The sequence below is a fragment of the Dama dama genome, chromosome 18, assembly GCF_033118175.1.
Source record: "Dama dama isolate Ldn47 chromosome 18, ASM3311817v1, whole genome shotgun sequence".
Lineage (NCBI taxonomy): Eukaryota > Metazoa > Chordata > Mammalia > Artiodactyla > Cervidae > Dama > Dama dama.
In genome coordinates, this window is record NC_083698.1 from 78,253,323 (window position 1) to 78,272,233 (window position 18,911).

At 41.4% G+C, this 18,911-nt stretch overlaps 1 protein-coding gene across 2 annotated transcripts in view; it reads left to right on the forward strand.

Annotated features, from left to right (window-relative positions):
• The first annotated feature begins 857 nt into the window (after positions 1-857).
• The window catches only part of VPS41 (VPS41 subunit of HOPS complex), a 197,594-nt gene continuing 179,540 nt past the window's right edge, over positions 858-18,911 (forward strand). The window contains exons 1-2 of one of the 2 annotated variants that reach the window (XM_061165672.1): positions 858-904; positions 14,067-14,105. In XM_061165672.1, the coding sequence (XP_061021655.1) occupies positions 884-904; positions 14,067-14,105 (60 nt within the window). In that variant the 5' untranslated portion in view covers positions 858-883. The remainder of the gene's footprint in view (positions 905-14,066; positions 14,106-18,911) is intronic. The other variant, XM_061165673.1, reaches the window with a different exon arrangement.

An 18,911-nucleotide genomic window follows, 5' to 3' on the forward strand; every position in this document is an offset into this window, starting at 1 on the left:
ACACTTTTAGACAAAGCAGGATTTGGTAATCACAGAGTCTTTGTCATCAGACAAAGCCAAATTCGAACCCTAGTTCTTTCCTTGACTAACTGTGTGACCTTCGAGCTAAGGTGTTCCCCTCTATTAAACAGGAATAACAGTAAAGATTGCTGGGAGGATTAAATGAGACACTGCACGCAAAACTCTAAGCTCAGGACCTGATAAACAGTAAATATAAAATACTATTGTAGGGTAAGGGAGTTAGAGAAGGTGAGGTTCAGAAAAAGAACTAGATCGGCACTTTACAGGAACAGATCACCTTTAATGAGGCGAGAAGGGGCAGCAGTCAGATTAGCGAGCTGCTGCACTAACCTAAGAAATGAGTAAGTATATATAGGCATGTATGTGGAAAGTCACTGTCTTAAGGGGGCCTGTTCTTCTCCAAGGTTGTTCGGAGTAGTTATCTCTTAGACGGCTGGGCAAGGAATTTTGGAGATCGGCCAGAAACTGGATGGGCTGGGAGCTGGGCGTAATCAGCCTAATGTCCATTTTTCCTTCCGTAAGAGAGTTCTTTGTTTTGCATAGAATAGTGGGGAGGGCCTGGAGGGGAGTTTCAGGCTACCTCGAGCCTTGCAACTTTCCTTCAACTACAGTAATCACGGAAACGATAAGTTCAACAATGAAATAAATGGTAGCATTAACAATGGTTATGTCTGGATTCCCCAAAGCACAATTCCATTTAACTTCGAAAATCGGAAGCCGAAATGAAGTCCAGCAGGTTCATCAGCTAAAATAAATTTCTCGGCTCAGATGACGCTAAAACTACATTTCCCAGCATGCGCTGGGATCCAGGGTCTTGTTTTCTTTCATTTCCGGGTGGATCAGGTGACTCACCGGCTGCGCCATGGCGGAAGCAGAGGAGCTGGTAAGCGCTGCAGTTCCTAGGCAGGGGAAGGGGAGGCGAGGGTGGGCGATGGGGGCGTGAAGTGGGGTTGCTACGGAGGAGTGGGGCTGCTGCAGGGCCAGGCAGACTCACGTGGGGCTGGGGTATGCCAAAAGTCCATTTCCGGGAGCCAAGAGGCAAGTGGGATGCAGTCTTCTGGACCGCAGGCGGAGACAGCGCCTCGACACACCCCCAGCATTTGTGGGGCGACCCCCCCTTTGGCTGTAGCCATGTGGCCTGTGTTCTGAGAAATTTTGGCTTGAAGGCAGCTTGGGCTCTCTCAGGGACTGCCTGCTTCTGGTAGGCATCACACCTGATTTGAGTTTTGAGGTCAGGTGACTGAGATTTAAGTTCCTTTCCTACTCGAAGTAGGACTGGAAGAGCTGATTTGCAGGTGGGCTAGAAAGGCGAAGTAAATGCGATGAGGTTTGTTTCAGATCTATTTCATTTAGGTACCAAGCTAGGTCAGTGTTGCATCTGATGAGTTTTATTTCGGGTCGGTTTCATTTTCATACAGAGCTAAGTCACTGTTGTATCTGTTGAGTTTTATTTTGGATCAGTTTCATTTAGTTACAAATCTGTTTTATCTGGCAGTGGTTAAGTGCATCAGTCATGGAGCAAACAGGTTCTAGTGCTCGTTCTTTTTCTTAAAATGTGACTTTGGGCTAGTTGGTTGTGGAGATGGAGATAATTACAGTACAGTCCTCAAAGGGTGATTTAAGAAGGACTGGGTCTAACGCAAAATTAAAGTGCTTAGAAGAAGTTTGGCTCAGTAAAAGTTATGTGGGATTATCAGCTGGCAGTGTTCAGTCAACACCTGGCAGTGTGACACCGGAGTTTAGGGAAAGATTAGTAATGGCAGTAGTTATCTTCATATAGGCAATCGTGGTAGCCAGACATTAGATGAAATGACAAAGTAACATCGAGTACCCCTCATCCCCCACATCCCCCACCCCCAAAGGCAGGTCGGAATTTGGGGAAATACCTTAAATTTCCGTTTCCAGTATTATTTTAGCTTGGCACTGTTTTTCCTTATGAATTAACAGGGCCGTCAGTTTCCATAATTTCTTGTAAGCAGTGACTTGATGCGCTGTCTAGTATCATATAGGAAGTTTATTTACTTAAAAAATTTACTTTGTACTATTTGCCACATACTTCAATTACATAATGAAAATCGTCCTGTGTATTTTTCGCACATGCCAATAAATAATAAATTTGCCAAGGTAGAAATTAAGTTTTTGGGTCTTCATTATGTTAACAGATGAGTCTCCTCTGTACCCCTGGAGCCCCTTTTTCCATTTCAAGCAGTTTAGCAGGATATGCTTATTAAGCGCATGTAATTGCATGACTCTCAGCTGGATTTGATGATTGTGAGATTGGTTTTCACACTGTTCATCTCTCCTGTTAAAAAAAAAAATTCTGTGGCTGCACTAGGTCTTAATTGTGGCACTCGGGATCTTTAGTTGTAGCCTGTGAACTCTTCGTTTTGGTATGTGGGGTCTAGTTCCCTGACCATGGCTCAAACCTGGGCTTCCTGCATTGGAAGCTCAGTCTTAGCCACGGGACCACCAAGGAAGTTCCTAAAATAAAAATTTTTGGTAGTTTGATATAAAAGCAAAAAGCCAAGCCCCTACATTCTTAGATACAGTGTCAAGAGTGGGGAGAGTTGTTCTTAGTGTTTACTACCTAGTATTTACTGCCTAGCGTCTGCCACTGTTTTGTGTAGGAGTTTAGCCAAGCTGTTTGATTAAAAAGCACTTAGAAAGTTCATGATATAGTAAGAATGTTTTGCATTTTTATAGGACCTTCCAGTTTAAAGAACCGTCTCATGTTTCATTTGGTCCTTACAGAAGAATTCTGTTGGTAAATTTTACTCTGATATGTAAGTCAGATCAGTCACCTCCTGTGTTCCGAATCTTCAGGTGGCTTCTTATGCACTCTGGAAAAAAAGAGTCCTTAAAATAGTCTAGTTGCCCTATAGCACCTTGTCACAATTGCTCCCCATTCTTGTTCTCAGACCTCATTTTCCCCTATTATCTTCCCTTTCTGTCACTCTGCATCAGCTACCCTGGTTTTCTTACTCTGCCTTCAACAAACTAGGCATGTACCTGCCTCAGGACGGTTGCTCATGCTGCTCCCTTTTTTGGACCCCAGATATTAACAGGACTTTCTTTCACTTTTTGTTTCTGGTGTTATTTTGTTTCTGGTGTTTGTTCCAGGTGTTATCTTTCTATGTGAGACTTTCCCTGACCATTCTTCAAAACCGCCTTCTGTGTAATTTTCTTCTTAGTGCTCATGACCATCTGACATACTGTGTTTTTAAATTTCCTTTCTCCCCTCCCCTGTATATTTCTATATTCATTTTTATATATTCTTTCTATGGAATGTAAGCTCCATGATGGCAAGGATTTGTTCATTGCTATATGCCTGACACCTGGAAAAGTGCTTGGTTCACAATATGTGTTAAATGATTGAATTTTACAGATAAGCATATTGAAATTCATATGCCTTAAGTAATTTGCCCAGGCTTGTGTCTATAACAAATCTCCAATATTCTGTCTCCAACGCTCATGATTTTTTACCAGAACACTCTGCCTTTTAAAAAAATTACTTAAGGGGCTTTCCTGGCAGTTCAGTAGTTAAGACTCTGAGCTTCCAATGCATGGGGCTCAGGTTCGATCCTTGGTTGGAGAGCTAAGAACCCACATGCTGCTTGGCCAAAAAACAGAAAATAAAACTTACTGTAAATCAACCTTTCCTCTTAACTTTTCTGAGTGTTGTATTTTTGATGATGGCTCTTTTATCCCTCTTAATTTTAGGAAGAACCAAGGGAGTGAGATATATACTGAGTTAATATAACACAGTTCATAGACTCGTAAACTCAAGATCTCTTTTTGGGGAATATCCTGGCGACCCAGTGGTTAGGAGTCTGTGCTTCCGGTGGGAGGCAGGGGTTCTGTCGCTGGTCTGGGAACTCAGATTCTGCAAGCTGTGTCATGCAGCCAAAAAATAAAAAGATCAAAAAAAGATCACTTTTTGGATATGAATGAACTTTTTTTAAAAAGTCATTGGGAAACCCTTGATTATTCTGAGAACGGTTAAAGTGGTTAGTAAAAATACAAAAATATTAGTTCACAGAAAGAGCTAATACCTTGCATTGTACCTGGAAATCCTCTAACCAGCCATTTTACATCTCGCCAAAATGATTTATAGTTGACCTTCGTAATCACAGATGCCTGACACTATTTGTCCGTACCGTGCTTATGAGCGACATTATGCCCAAAGTCTGGCTGTTTCTATGTTTGTATATTTGTCTTAGCTCTACTGCAGATTGCTGAGTCCTCAAGAATGAGCATAGAGTTTACTCATGTCTGTATCTCTCACAGAGCCAGTGCCTTACACAGGTACTAGGTACTTAATAAAATGTTTAAATGGATTTATTAGGGGGAGAATAGCCTTCTGAATGGAAAACATCAAATTGTTAAGCTAGGTTCAAAGAATTTGTGCTGTTGCTTTTTACCTGAAAGTTTTGAAAGCTTTTCATTCACTTGGATTGTAGGTTACATTTCCTACTGTTCCTTGCTCTGTCAACTCTCTGGGTACTCTCTTTTCTCCCAGCAGGGAACCTGGTTCATTAAAATACTTGGTCACTCAGATAACCTATTCTTTGACTAGATCGGAGAGCTTCTACATTGAGTTTCCCTCTGCCTTTTAGAAATTAGGGGCATTCCGTCTGTACTATAGAGCATTTTAGTATTATGAGATAGTACATTGGTGAGCAGGTATACACGCATGTGACTGTGCCCTGTGTAAAAGTAAAAATCAAGGTGACAGATATTTGAGTGTCCAGGCTTCTTGCTTCAAGCCTGTAGCCTGGGGATTTTATTCCCCAGGATTCTTGTAAGTGTGAAATGAGATAAAGTATGTTACAGTACCAGATTGAAGCATTGGGTTTGTAAATAGGACAATGATTTACAACCCAAACTTGGATTGGCTAAGGTGCAGACAATCTTTATATAGTTGGGTCAAGATAGATCTTTTAAAAGCAGCTTTACTAATAAGGGGGCTTCCCTGGTGGCTCAGACTGTAAAGAATCTGCCTGCAATGCAAGAGGCCAGGGTTTTATCCCTGAGTTGGGAAGATCCCTTGGAGAAGGGAATGGCTACCCACTCTAGTATTCTTGCCTGGAAAACCCCACAGACAGAGGAGCCTGGCAGGCTACAGTCCATGGGGTTACAAAGAGTTGGACACAACTGAGCAGCTAACACTTTTCACTTTCACTTACTAATTAATAACTAAAGGAAAAGCAAAGCCCTGAGCAAGAAGTTGCAGAAGCACAGGATCAGAGAAATCTTGAGGAAACCCAGTCTTTACCACTATGTAACAAGGATAGTCATGAATTAGCTCAGCCAACGAGCTTGGTACCTTGTGAGTTTCTCCTCCCATCTTCCTCTGGCCTGGTTGGCTGGAGGCTGATGACATCAGCTGATCATTGGTAGCCTCCCTGGCTCCTGGGTTACCACCTTGCGGAGAGACCCCTCATCAGATCCGGGCGGGCTTCTGTGTTTCATGCAGCTCCCTGCTCATGGCTACTCAGTCACAGTCGCCTTTGTTTCTTCTAGAAACTTGATCTTCCTCAGTGGGTTTTTTTGTTTGTTTGCTTTATCAAATCCTTGTGAATCTGGACCCTGATTTATACGTACTGCATCGGAATCTGTGAAGATGGAGTGGATACTAAATGAAGTCCGTCAGAAAGAGACAAATACCATATGATACCACTTATATATGGAATCTAAAACATGACACAAGTGAGCTTATCTATGAGATAGAAACAGACAAAGACATAGAGGATGGATTTGTGGTTGCCACGGGGGAAGACGTAGGGGAGGGATGGATTGGGAGTTTGAGATTAACAGATGCAAACTATTATATAGAGAATGGATAAGCAACAAGATCCTACTGTATATCACAGGGAACTATCCTCAGTATCCATAATGGAAAAGAAAAATCTGTCAGTTCAGTTCAGTCGCTCACTCGTGTCCGACTCCTTGTGACCCCATGGACTGCAGCATGCCGTCAGCATGACAGGGTTTCCCTGTCAATCAACTCCTGGAGCCTACTCAAACTCATGTCCATCACATTGGTGATGCCATCCAACCATCTCATCCTCTATTGTCCCTTTCTCCCTCTTTCAGTCTTTCCCAACATCAGGGTCTTTTTCAGTGAGTCGGTTCTTCGCATCGATGGCCAAGGTATTGGAGTTTCAACTTCAGCATCAGTCCTTCCAGTGAATATTCAGGACTGATTTCCTTTAGAATTGACTGGCAGGATCTCCTTCCAGTCCAAGGGACTCTCAAGGGTCTTCTCCAATGCTCCAGTTCAAAAAAATCCATAACTATATTCAATAAACCATAGTGGAAAAGAAAAAAACAAAATCATGGAGTGGATTAGCAAATATTAGCCAATTCCCCAAACTGAGTTTAGATGGCTCTGATGCAAAGTCAGGTTTGGGATGGGGTTACTAGGCACCAAGCTGGGGCAGTCCTCGAGGCTTTTCTTCATTTGCAGAGTAAAATGAGTGCAGGAGTTGAGCCTGGTGGGTTGAACAAGGTTGGTAACCTGAGCCTTCTGCTTCTGTCAGCTCCCTGGGTACCCTTTCATCTTTCTTACTCAGACAGCCTAGTCCTTGCGGGACCCAAAGCTTTCTGTAATGGAAGCTCTGGGCACAAGGATATCAAATACAATTCACACGAAATGTGTCCTCTTTCCGTGCCTTTGTCAGACTTTGGGACCTGTCACACTCTGTCGTCAGGCTCAGCCACGGCACACAGTTTGCTGGGACAGGAGAGAAGGTGGCAGTAAGTGGTGTGTGTTTCACGTCCGTCTCCAGCCCAGTCTGGTTCTCTGGGGCCTGGTCTCTGCCCTGTTTCTTCATCCTGCCGAGTTTGGAGCTGGCCTTCCTCAGGCTCCAGTCTCCCATTTCTCCCCCAAATTCTCTTCATGGTGCTTAACAAACTATTCCCTCCAAATTGTGAGGATTTCCTAGCCTCGGAGGTCCTGGCTTGGCTCTCTCTTCCTGGGCTGACCATCTTCTGAACCCCTCCTGGCCTCTGAGGTTGGCTGTGCTGTATCTTTTTCTGGGCTGCTGTCACGGGGCCCTGATGGTGGGATTAGGGGTCGAGGTGCGTGGAAAGACCTTATTGTGGGGATCTTCTGAGCACCCAGTTAACTCCTTCCTGGGGCTGCTGCTAGGGTGTTAACATTCTGTTTAAATCACTCTGTCCTTGTTTGCTGCCGTCACCCCTCTGTTCCCCTTCTGTCCCTGTCCTGTAGCCATGAGCTAATGAGCTGGAGAAAATGCACTTACTCTTACTTATAAGTGGGAAAGGAGTATACAGAGGAGGTACAGTGTTACTGCCTTGGATTAGCAGCAGCTTACTTTTTTTTTTTTTAAGATTTATTTTATTGAAGTATAGTTGATTTAAGGGCTTCCTAGGGAGCGCTAGTTGTAAAGAATCCACCTGCCAGTGCAGAAGATGCAAGAAACATGGGTTCAATCCCTGAGTCTGGAAGATACCCTGGAGGAGGAAATGGCAACCCAGTGCAGTATTCTTGCCTGGAAAACTTCATGGACTGAGAAGTCTGGTGGTCCCTGGGGTTGCAAAAAGTTGGACACCACTGAATGACTGAGCACCATAGTTGATTTACAGTATTTTACTTTCTGCTGTACACCAAAGTGATTCAGTTATATGTATATATTTATATATATATTCTATTTCATATTCTTTAACAATATGGTTAAACATTTAACATTAAGATACTAGAGTATAGTTCCCTGTGCTATATAGTAGGACCTTGTTGTTTATCTTTTCTATATATGACAGTTTGCATCTGCTAATCCCAAATTTCTAGTCCATTCTTCCTCACCCCACCTATACCCCAGCAACCACAAATCTGTTTTCTCTGTGATTCTGTTTTGTAGGTTAGTTCATTTGTGCCATATTTTAGATTCCACATGTAAGTGATTTCACATGGTAGTTGTCTTTCTCTTTCTGACTCATTTCACTTAGTATGATAATCTCTAGCTCCATCCATGTTGCTTCAAGTGGCATTATTTCATTCTTTTCTATGGCAAAGTAGTATTCCATTGTATACTAGTAGCATAATGGTATTCCATCTTCTTTTATCCATTCATCTGTTGATGGACATTTAGGTTGCTTCCTGTTTTGGCTATGGTAAATGGTACTGCTATGAACATTGGGATGTATGTATCTTTTCAAATTAGGCTTTTCATCTTTTCTGGACATATGCCCAGAAGTGGGGTTGCTGGATCATATGGCAACTCTTAATTTTTTGAGGAACCTCCATACTGTTTTCCATAGCGGCTGCACCAATTTACATTCCCACCAGCAGTGTAAGAGGGTCTCCCTTTCTCCACATTCTCTCTGCTGCTGCTGCTAAGTCACTTCAGTCGTGTTCGACTCTGTGCGACCCCATGGACTGCAGCCTACCAGGCTTCTCTGTCCCTGGGATTCTCCAGGCAAGAACACTGGAGTGGGTTGCCATTTCCTTCTCCAATGCATGAAAGTGAAAAGTGAAAATGAAGTCACTCAGTCGTGTCTGACTCTGTGTGACCCCATGGACTGCAGCCTACCAGGCTCCTTCGTTCATGGGATTTTCCAGGCAAGAGTACTGGAGTGGGGAGCCATTGCCTTCTCCGCCACACTCTCTCTATAGCACCTTATTTCTTCTCATCATGATCATCAGCAACTAGCTGTTGAATCCTTTGGGTAAGATAGTTGGAGACAGGCAAAAGCCTTTGGGTTTATCCACAGTGAATTTGAAAGGATAACTACTAGGATCAGACAATTAATGTTAGGAGAAACAGAGGCCATAGGAGGCCAGATCTGGACCTTGTGGCCTGGACTCCCTGGAGACAGTGCTGTGAGTGAGGTGAGGGCTAGGTTGGTCTGTGAGGAACGTTTAGGATTTAGAAACAGCCAGTGAGTTTCTAACTTTTTTTTTAGCCTCACATTGGCAACATGGAAATGGAAGACATACAATCTAGGCTGTTTTTTTTTTTCTTTTAATCTTTTTTTTTTTCCGTTTATTTTTATTAGTTGGAGGCTAATTACTTTACAATATTGTAGTGGGTTTTGTCATACATTGACATGAATCAGCCATGGATTTACACGTATTCCCCATCCCGATCCCCCCTCCCACCTCCCTCTCTACCCAATCCCTCTGAGTCTTCCCAGTGCACCAGGCCCGAGCACTTGTCTCATGCATCCAACCTGGGCTGGTGATCTGTTTCACCCTAGATAATATACATGTTTCGATACTGTTCTCTCGAAACATCCCACCCTCGCCTTCTCCCACAGAGTCCAAAAGTCTGTTCTGTACATCTGTGTCTCTTTTTCTGTTTTGCATATAGGGTTATCATTACCATCCTTCTAAATTCCATATATATGTGTTAATATGCTGTAATGTTCTTTATCTTTCTGGCTTACTTCACTCTGTATAAGGGGCTCCAGTTTCATCCATCTCATTAGAACTGATTCAAATGAATTCTTTTTAATGGCTGAGTAATATTCCATGGTGTATATGTACCACAGCTTCCTTATCCATTCGTCTGCTGATGGGCATCTAGGTTGCTTCCATGTCCTGGCTATTATAAACAGTGCTGCGATGAACATTGGGGTGCACGTGTCTCTTTCAGATCTGGTTTCCTCGGTGTGTATGCCCAGAAGTGGGATTACTGGGTCATATGGCAGTTCTATTTCCAGGTTTTTAAGAAATCTCCACACTGTTTTCCATAGTGGCTGTACTAGTTTGCATTCCCACCAACAGTGTAAGAGGGTTCCCTTTTCTCCACACCCTCTCCAGCATTTATTGCTTGTAGACTTTTGGATAGCAGCCATCCTGACTGGCGTGTAATGGTACCTCATTGTGGTTTTGATTTGCATTTCTCTAATAATGAGTGATGTTGAGCATCTTTTCATATGCTTGTTAGCCATCTGTATGTCTTCTTTGGAGAAATGTCTGTTTAGTTCTTTGGCCCATTTTTTGATTGGGTCATTTATTTTTCTGGAATTGAGCTGCAGGAGTTGCTTGTATATTTTTGAGATTAGTCCTTTGTCTGTTTCTTCGTTTGCTGTTATTTTCTCCCAATCTGAGGGCTGTCTTTTCACCTTGCTTATAGTTTCCTTTGTTGTGCAAAAGCTTTTAAGTTTCATTAGGTCCCATTTGTTTAGTTTTGCTTTTATTTCCAGTATTCTGGGAGGTGGGTCATAGAGGATCCTGCTAGAGGAGAACATAGGCAAAACCCCCTCCGACATAAATCACAGCAGGATCCTCTAGGCTGTGTTGTTAAAGCAAGATGGAAGGCCCTCAGCCCGACTGTCCCTGCCTCCTGGAGGTGCTCCTGAGAATTGTCCTGGGAGCGTGGTGAGAGTTGGAGGAGCACCAGGAAGTGTGCGGAGTTGGGCCAAGGGCCTTCTAAGCTAGGGAAGTGCTTCAGGAGGCTCTGCACTGGCATCGCAAGCCCAAGGCTGGCACGTGGAGTGGCCGTGCATGGGACTGCCTGGTGTCGGGACTTTTGGGGTGTTGGTGGTGAAGTGCTTTCTGTCTCCAGGACCATAGCTGCTCAGCTCCAACTGATGTTCTGTGGAAATGTGGATTTCAGGTATATCTGAGTTTATGAAGTCAGAAATACTGATTTTTATGTGAAGGTCATAAAAACACTACCTAGACCAAACAAAACACCTACAGTTGACATCCAGGCTGCAAGTCACTCTTGCTCCCAATGACATAGAGACTTGAACATGTGATCTCTTGGTGAGAAGTCACCCAGTGTGCCTGGGGGGCCATGGGTCTGTACAGAGAGTGGTTAGTGATGCTGGAAGAGCACTGTGGGCCAGATTGGGGTGGGCCTCAATGATCTTGCTGGAGACCAGTGACTAGTCTACTGTGTGTTTTGGGAAGATGATTCTGTCAGTGGTTGGGTAGATTCAAGAGGTCATCTGTGAAGGCAGTGAGATTTTTAGTTAATGCTGTTTGGACACATGATTAAGTTTAAGGGATTGATGTGCCAAAGAAAGGTAAAATGAAACGGTTGTTGACTTAGATTTCAATCTGTTGCCCAGAACTTGTCCAACTATACATTTGTGTCACTAGATGCTTTCCAGCCCTTCATTTTGGCTTCAAGCAGACAGCACATTTTTTTATTATGATAAGATACATATAATATATACCATTGTAACCATTGTTTTTTCATTGTAACCATTTTTAAGTGTAAGGAATCAGTGGCATTAAGTACATTGACCTTTGTGCAGTCATTACCACCATCTATCTCTAGAACTTTCTGTCATCGCAAAACTGGAACTGTACCCATTAAACAATACCTCTCATCCCCCCACCCTCAGCTCTAGGCAACCTCTGTTCAGCCTTCTGTCTTATATAATACTGCAATGTTTGTCTTGTTGTGTCTGACATATTTATCTTAGAAGCTAGAACAGTTTTATAACTTACACTTTGATGATTTGAAGGTTGTTTGTTTAGTCTCTAAGTCATGTCTGATATTTTGTGACCCCCATGGGCAGTAGCCCACCAGGCTTCTCTGTCCATGGGATTTCTCAGGCAAGAATACTGGAGTGGGTTGTGACTTCCTTCATCGGGGATCTTCCCGACCCAGGGATCAAATCCACGTCTCCTTCACTGGCAGGCAGATTCTTTACCATTGAGCCACCAGCAGTATGTGAAGTCAAAAAAAAAAAAGGAAAATGTTTGAAAGTCATTATTTCTCTATGTTCAGCCTTCTGCTTCTGGGATCCCTCACTGGGTACATTCACTTTAGATCTTCCTGTAGCCTCTTTCTCTGGAGCGTTGAGCAGCGGGGCTTGATGAATTCAGGATGCTAAGAAGTAAGAGACCAGGCCAGTTCCCGAAGGCATTTATGCAGGGCTTTGGTAGCATCGTGGGTAGAAGTGTAATTTTTTGAGGCCACAGCTCAGTTTGGGAGGTTCATGCTGGTGCTGATGCTAAGTCTCTGAGTGTCCTGAAATAAATGTTCTTTGTTGATACAAGCAGCCACAGGAGGGCTGGAAGACTCAGATGTCTGATATTTGCATGCCTTAAGGTATCAGATTCTGCCACTGCATGCTTTCTGGTGGGAACAAATGTGTAATTTGATTTTGAGTTTTTGGATTGAAATTGCTGGTTGGGGACTTATGTTTTTGTTTTAATGACGCATGTAAGTGGGATGTTTGTCCTTATACACCATATGTATATTTGAATGGATCCCAAATTAGGAAAAAATGTTTCCTTCGATTTAATATCGGTTTTGGAAAGGAGTAGACAGGTGTTCCCTGAAAGTTCTAGAGGTGGCAGACAGGAATCTTAACCGTGGCTTATTGGCACAGCTGTCAAAGCCTGGTTTCGCTCATGCTAATAACTTAATGTGCAGGAACTGTCAGGGATGTTAGAAGTCATTTAAGTTCAAACTCTAAGCCTCTGCATTTTACTTCGGAGGGCATTAGGAAATTTCAAGATGCTACGTGTGAAACATTTAGCATCATGAGTGATATATTATAGATGTTGAGTAAAGACATTAGAACAGTGACTATTAATATTTAGTGGAGTGTGTCTGTGTCCAAAATAGGGGATCAGGACGGCAGGTGCACTAACCAGGGGATGATTAGTGTGGGGGAGAAACAATTTAGAAGAGTCAGCTTGATCTGTTTCATTAACTGTCTAGAGAACTGGCAAGCAATAGAATTAGATTTTTTATATGTCATAGTTAGAGCTCAGAACAAAACATTGCTGTGGAAAGATCATAGCTCCAAGCTAATGAGGACTTTCTAATATTTAGATTATCTTGAAAACAAACAGGCCATATTAGGATATAGAGGAGATGCTCACATTCATTATAGTTAATGTTATAACTACAATCAGATTCTTAATTACAACTATTATTCATCCCCATTTTACAGATGAACTTGTGAGCAGGGATTATTCTGTCCACAAGGCTCTTCTGGAGGAAGCCTGCCACCTGCCAGGCTCTTAATGATTTTAGACTCGTGAAATTAAAATATTTTCACTCACCTGGTGTCTGTTTATCCTGCAGTCCAATTTGCGTTGAGTGATATGTGCATCCACCTTTCTTTAAAATGTTCATTTGTTTGGTCTTGAAAAAATTTATTCTTTGTATCTAAAATGTCCTACCACCCATTTTTTTTGTCTTGTGAATGTCCTTGGCCCCCTGCCCCGCCCTTTTATGTCTCATGGATGGTTGAGAAATGCTTATGTTCACTGTCAGCACGTTAGTTGTAACCTTTTATTGCTATTGATATCTATAAGCACGTTAAGTAAATCTTCGTTTTGCTGACCTCTTTGAAGACGCATGGCATCAGCAGATTCTCTCTCTCAGTGGACAGGTGAGAGATTAGCGAGATCAAGTCCATTTTTTCCCCTGTTTTGCTTTGTTTTCTCCAGAGCAGCAAGATTCATTGTCTAGCAAGAGGGAAACTGTGTTAAATGGCAGAATTTGTCTTCCGGTTAATGGTTTAAAGAGTGGATGTAAATTATACAGCTTGTTTGCGCAGTGCCTGATAAGGTACCACACTAGGGGAATTCTTTCGTAAAAGCTGTTTAAGCAAGACTGTCATTTTGACTCAGCCAGATTAATAGCATAATAATTAATAGCAAAGGAGCTTTGAGCTTTGCTGTATAAAAATTGGCATATGGATACTTTGAAGTGGCAGTTGCCTCTTCCCTTCTGAGATCAGTAAAGACTGCTTTGCCAGACCGAGTTCCGCCTTTAGTGAAGGAAGAGCTTTCTGGGTCCTCCCGTAAGAAGTTCCTGGAGTCATTTGTTAAGCTGCTGACCCATTGAGGGAGGTCACTGGGAGTGACAGATCCATGTGGACCCAGGGTGACCATCTTAGCCCCGCAGGGTGTGGAGACATCTTAGGAGGCTTGTGAGAGTCGGACCATGTGGAGTTCTTCAAACTGGGGTTGAAGATTACTGCCAAAGAAGGGCAAATAGGTATTGGTGGTAGGGACGTGAGGACTCTTATTCCTTGAAAATATTTTTTCTTCTTTTGTCATGTGTTCTAACCATTTCCCCCCTCTCTATGATTTGTAGGAAACTGGATCTCTGGAAGAATCTACAGATGAGTCTGAGGTAAGGTGGTGATTCAGGAGCATGGAAATTTCTAGCTGAGCCAACATCTTGAGCTGGTCATGCCTTGCTAAATGGAACATTCCCCAGGTTTGGGAAGGTAAGGTAGGGTCATAGGTGATTAAACCCCTAGGAGGAATATGTTGGTCATCTTTTAAAGTATTAGATAGATTCATTTAAAAAATTAAACGAGAAAAGGAGTAAAAAGTGTTTTCCTTATTTTGATCAATATTTTAATCCTAAGCATGTTGGCAGTGAGGAAATTCATGCCAACTTTTACAAACTAATCTTGACACTTAAAAACCTATTTTTAAAAATAACCATTGTAGGGTCTGAAGTATTTATTTTTTGTTCTTTTAATGAATATGATGTGCTCCTTAGTATAATTTCTGAATCACTGAAATGATATTTCATAAAAAGGGAAGTAGCTACCTGAAAAACTGTTAGGGAGCTCAGTTGTAGTAAAGATTGTATTTTAAGGAGAAAAAGTAATATATAAAGGAAGTCTTTAAAATTTTTTTTCTCAAGGCTATGCATAAAAAATAAGTTTAAGCATAACACTGATCAATTAGCTTATTAGTTTTATGGATGGACTAATAATAATAGTTACTTTTTTTTTCCTTTTAGTATTTCCTTTGGCTCAGAGGACTATAAAAGTATCTGTGATAGCTTTTTGAAAATCGACACCAACATGCTATTTAATATAATTATTAAATTTGGACTGATATTACAGATAATCTCTTTTATGCTTTGGGGAGAAAAGGTGGTCTTATACATATTCCTCTAGAGATCATCTTCCATATTATGCCATCATACATTTGTAGTTTTTCTATAGAGTTGTAGTTTCTAACATTTTCACTACTAAACATCTATGATGCTGTCTTAATCCCGGTAAAGTGTAACTGAATTTACTTATAGATAGGATATAATAATTGTTGATTTTCAGTAATGCATTGAAAGCATTTCAGAGCACCGTTTTTACTTTTGGAGAACTCTACTTAACTGAGAACCCTGTGTTCTGAGGATCACCAGTTCAGAATCCTACAGTGTTGCAGCCCTATCCAGGAATTTCATTTCCAGGGTGAGCAGGATGTTGGCAGCTGCATCCATCTAAATCTTTCCACCCATCTTTCAAATACAAAATGATCCAGAAAGAGAGCAAACAAAAGAATCCGTAACCCATGCCTCCAACATAATTAGATAACAGGGAGCACTATAAACTTCAAAATAAGTGGGGAAATAAATATTTGAAACCAATAGAGCCAGCTTTGGATTGACTGGAGCTGAGGATCAGAGGGATGGAAATAAGGGGAGTGTGGCCAAGCCCCAGTGGTGGCACAAAACAAGGGGAAGTCATGCCCAATCCCACATGGGGAAGTTGTGAGTACAGGTCTGAGCCTGGTGGATCTGAGAACTGATTGTTGAGAATTTAAAGGAAGGAGTTTGAAAATTCGTGAAACACCAAAAGTACAGTATTGGGATGGGGCCACTTCTGCAGACAAGGGGGAGGCATTCCCTGGGAGGTCTGGTGGTACAGGGAAAAGGAAAAAGCAGAGATATCAAGGTGTCAGAAACAAACAATATTGTACAATCAGGAGATTTACCTCTTCTCTCCACACGACTTAGCAAAGAAAATGTGGCACTTCCTTGGTGGTCCAGTGGTTAAGAATCAGCACTGCCCATGCAGAGGGCACAGGTTTGATCCCTGGTCGAGGCACTGAGATCCCACATGCCCCACACATCATGGGCCATGCCCAGAATTTAACAACAAACAAAATGCCCTTCCCTTACCAGTGTAACTAAGAAACCTAGTAAACCACCCAAACACCTCCCCTCGCCCTGGGAGCACCTGTTTATGCTGTCCAGGAACATCTAAGTCATTTAACAATGATCTGAAATGGTAGCATCCATACAAAACTGCTTACAGGATAAAAAAGTAGTGAAAATCAAAAATTTTCCAAGAGAACACCAACATAACACTCCATCATAAGCTGAATATCTTGAAACAAACAAGCACACAAAAAAACTACCTTAAACCACAAATTTAAAAATCTCAGAATTGAAATGAACCAAAAACTGGAAAGTTAAGGAATAAAGTTAACGACATTTCAAGAATGAAATGGAAAGGAAAGGTATTTTAATGTCGAGAAAACAGGCCCAAAAAGTAACCTGACAGTCTAATGTTGTAGCTGCTTTGTGGGAGAAATAGGTTCAGATTCTGGTCCCCAGACTCTGGGTTCTTTTGGTCGTCTTGCCTTCCAGCCATGGTGCCTTCTCAGGATGGTACCTCGGGTTCATCTCTCAGCTGTGCTTCATACTTGCTATGTTACTTTGGACATCGCGTCAGTCTTCCATTCTTCGGCTTCCTGATATGAAAAATGGGAGTGACTGCTAACCTCATATGGTTGTTGTGAGGATTAGAGAAGATCAATGTTTGCAAAGCATCATGTTTGGCATTTACCACATTGGAAGCACTCTGGGAATATTAGTGATCTCCAGCTTCTATTTTAGCTATGGTGCTGGTGGCTGATTTTACAGCTTGGTGCTTCAACCTGAGGGCTTGGAGAGTCTTCCCACACTGGCTCTAGGAAAGTGGTTACCATCCCAGATATTACCGATTCTAGTGAGTTTATGCACCAGCAGAATAGTCAGGCTGATAGTAGAGCTGAATGAAGTCATTGTAGCTATAGTGAGTTGGCTTGCAATCCAGTCTTTGGAGAAGATTTTCTTGGATTTCTCACTCAGTTTGATCCACTTTCCACTTTTAAGATTGGTATTGGTATTGACATACCACTTGATTCCCAGGGAATCTTTATTCTTCCTTTCCTGCCTTTGTCCCTTCTTCCCATTGGTTTTTTTTTTTTTTTTAATAAAGATGTTTTTTATGAATCTTTATTGAATCTGTTACAATATTGCTTGTTTTATGTTATTGTTTTTTCTGCCGGAATGCATGTGGGATCTTAGCTCCCCAACCAGGGATCGAACCTGCATCCCCTGAATTGGAATGCAAAGTCTTAACCACTGGACCACCAGCGAAGTCCCCCCTATTTGGTTTTGTGACTGTTAATTAGGCTTTCTCTTTTTGTACATATAGGCGTTTCCTTTAGGAAATATGAAGCATGTTTAAGTGCTCAGGTGATTTCCAATTTTGTGAACAATACTTAGTGTTTTCAACCATGTAGTGTAGTAATTTATTTTTCTACCACTTTATGAAATGCTGCATTTCATATAAACTGGACTTTCACATTATAGGAAAACCACAGTGTTAGGTTACTCTGAAGTTCTTTTATTAACTTTTAATTTTTAAATTTTTAGTTGTAAAATACACATAAGACAAAATATACCATCTTAGCCATTTTTAAGTATACAGTTCAGTATCATTAAGTTTATTCACATTGTTGGGCAACCTGTTTCTGGAACTTTTCTCCACCAACACTTATTTTCCTCTTTGTTTTTGATAGTAGCTATCTTGACAGGTGTGAGGAGATATCTTATTGTTGTTTGATTTGTATTTCTCCAAAAATGTGTGATGTTAAGCATCTTTTCATATGCTTGTGGGCCATTTGTGTATCTTTGGAGATATGGCCAGGTTCTTTGCCCATTTTCTGATGGAGTTGTTTGGTTTTTTTTTGTTGAATTGAATTCTTTATATAGTCTGAATATTAACCCTTTTCAGGTGTAGATAAGGATATCAGATGGATACCTGGATATTAATGCCTTATTCAGTAGCTATAAATATAACAACAACCTGTGGATAGGACAGATGGATAGCTAGGTAGGTAGGTAGGTATAGATTTGTGGAGTTATAAGTGATTTACCTGTATCTCTGTGTGTGTGTGTGTGTGTGTGTGCGCGCACGCGTGGGTGCTCAGTCACACCTGACTGCAACCCCATGGATGGTAGCCTGCCAGGTTCCTCTGTCCATGGGATTTTCCACCCAAGAATATTGGAGTGGATTGCCATTTCATACTCCAGGGGATCTTCCCGACCCAGGGATTGAACCTTGGGTCTCTTGTGTCTTCTGCATTCTTTACCACTGCGCCACCTGGAAAGCCCTACTTACATCCATATCTCTGTATATAAAAGATATTGGTAATATATAAAGAATATATATTATTATGTGTATCCCTTTTTAATTATACGATATGCAGATATTTAAATATTTTCTCCCATTCCATAAGTTGGTTGCTATTTCATTCTCTTGAGTCTATCTTTTGATATATAGGCATTTTTAATTTGGATGTAATCCAGTTATCCCTTTTTACTTTTGTTTCTTGTGCTCTTGGTGTCATATCCAAGAAATCTTTGTCAAATCCAGTGTTTTCTTCAAAGTTCTTATTTTAATGTGTTTGAGAAAATAACACTGAATACTCAGACCTATCAGTATATTTTTCACTAATCTTGAAAACTGCAGCCAAATGAAATGAATTTGAGGTGTGGAGTATAATTAAAATAATTGAAGGTGGTATATTTGTCAAGATGTCAATCTTTAAGAATTTTAACTTGTTCTTTACACTTAAAGTAGAAATTCAAAGCCAGGTTACAACCAGGATAGGAAGTAAAGCTACATAGTTAGGGGTCTTGGGATCATGTTAATAATTAATGGAAAATTTGGAGGATAAATAAACTGATCCTCATATCTGGGATTTTTTTGCTTTTAATCTACAGTCATCTGTTTTTTCCATGTTGATATGATGAGCCAGACTGTTTTTTAGACAATGTTTCTCTTGTAAAGTTTAACAGAAAAGTATATTATCTTCAAAAAGATTTCATTCTCATCTTGAAGCTCAAAGACCTTTTCAGTTTTTA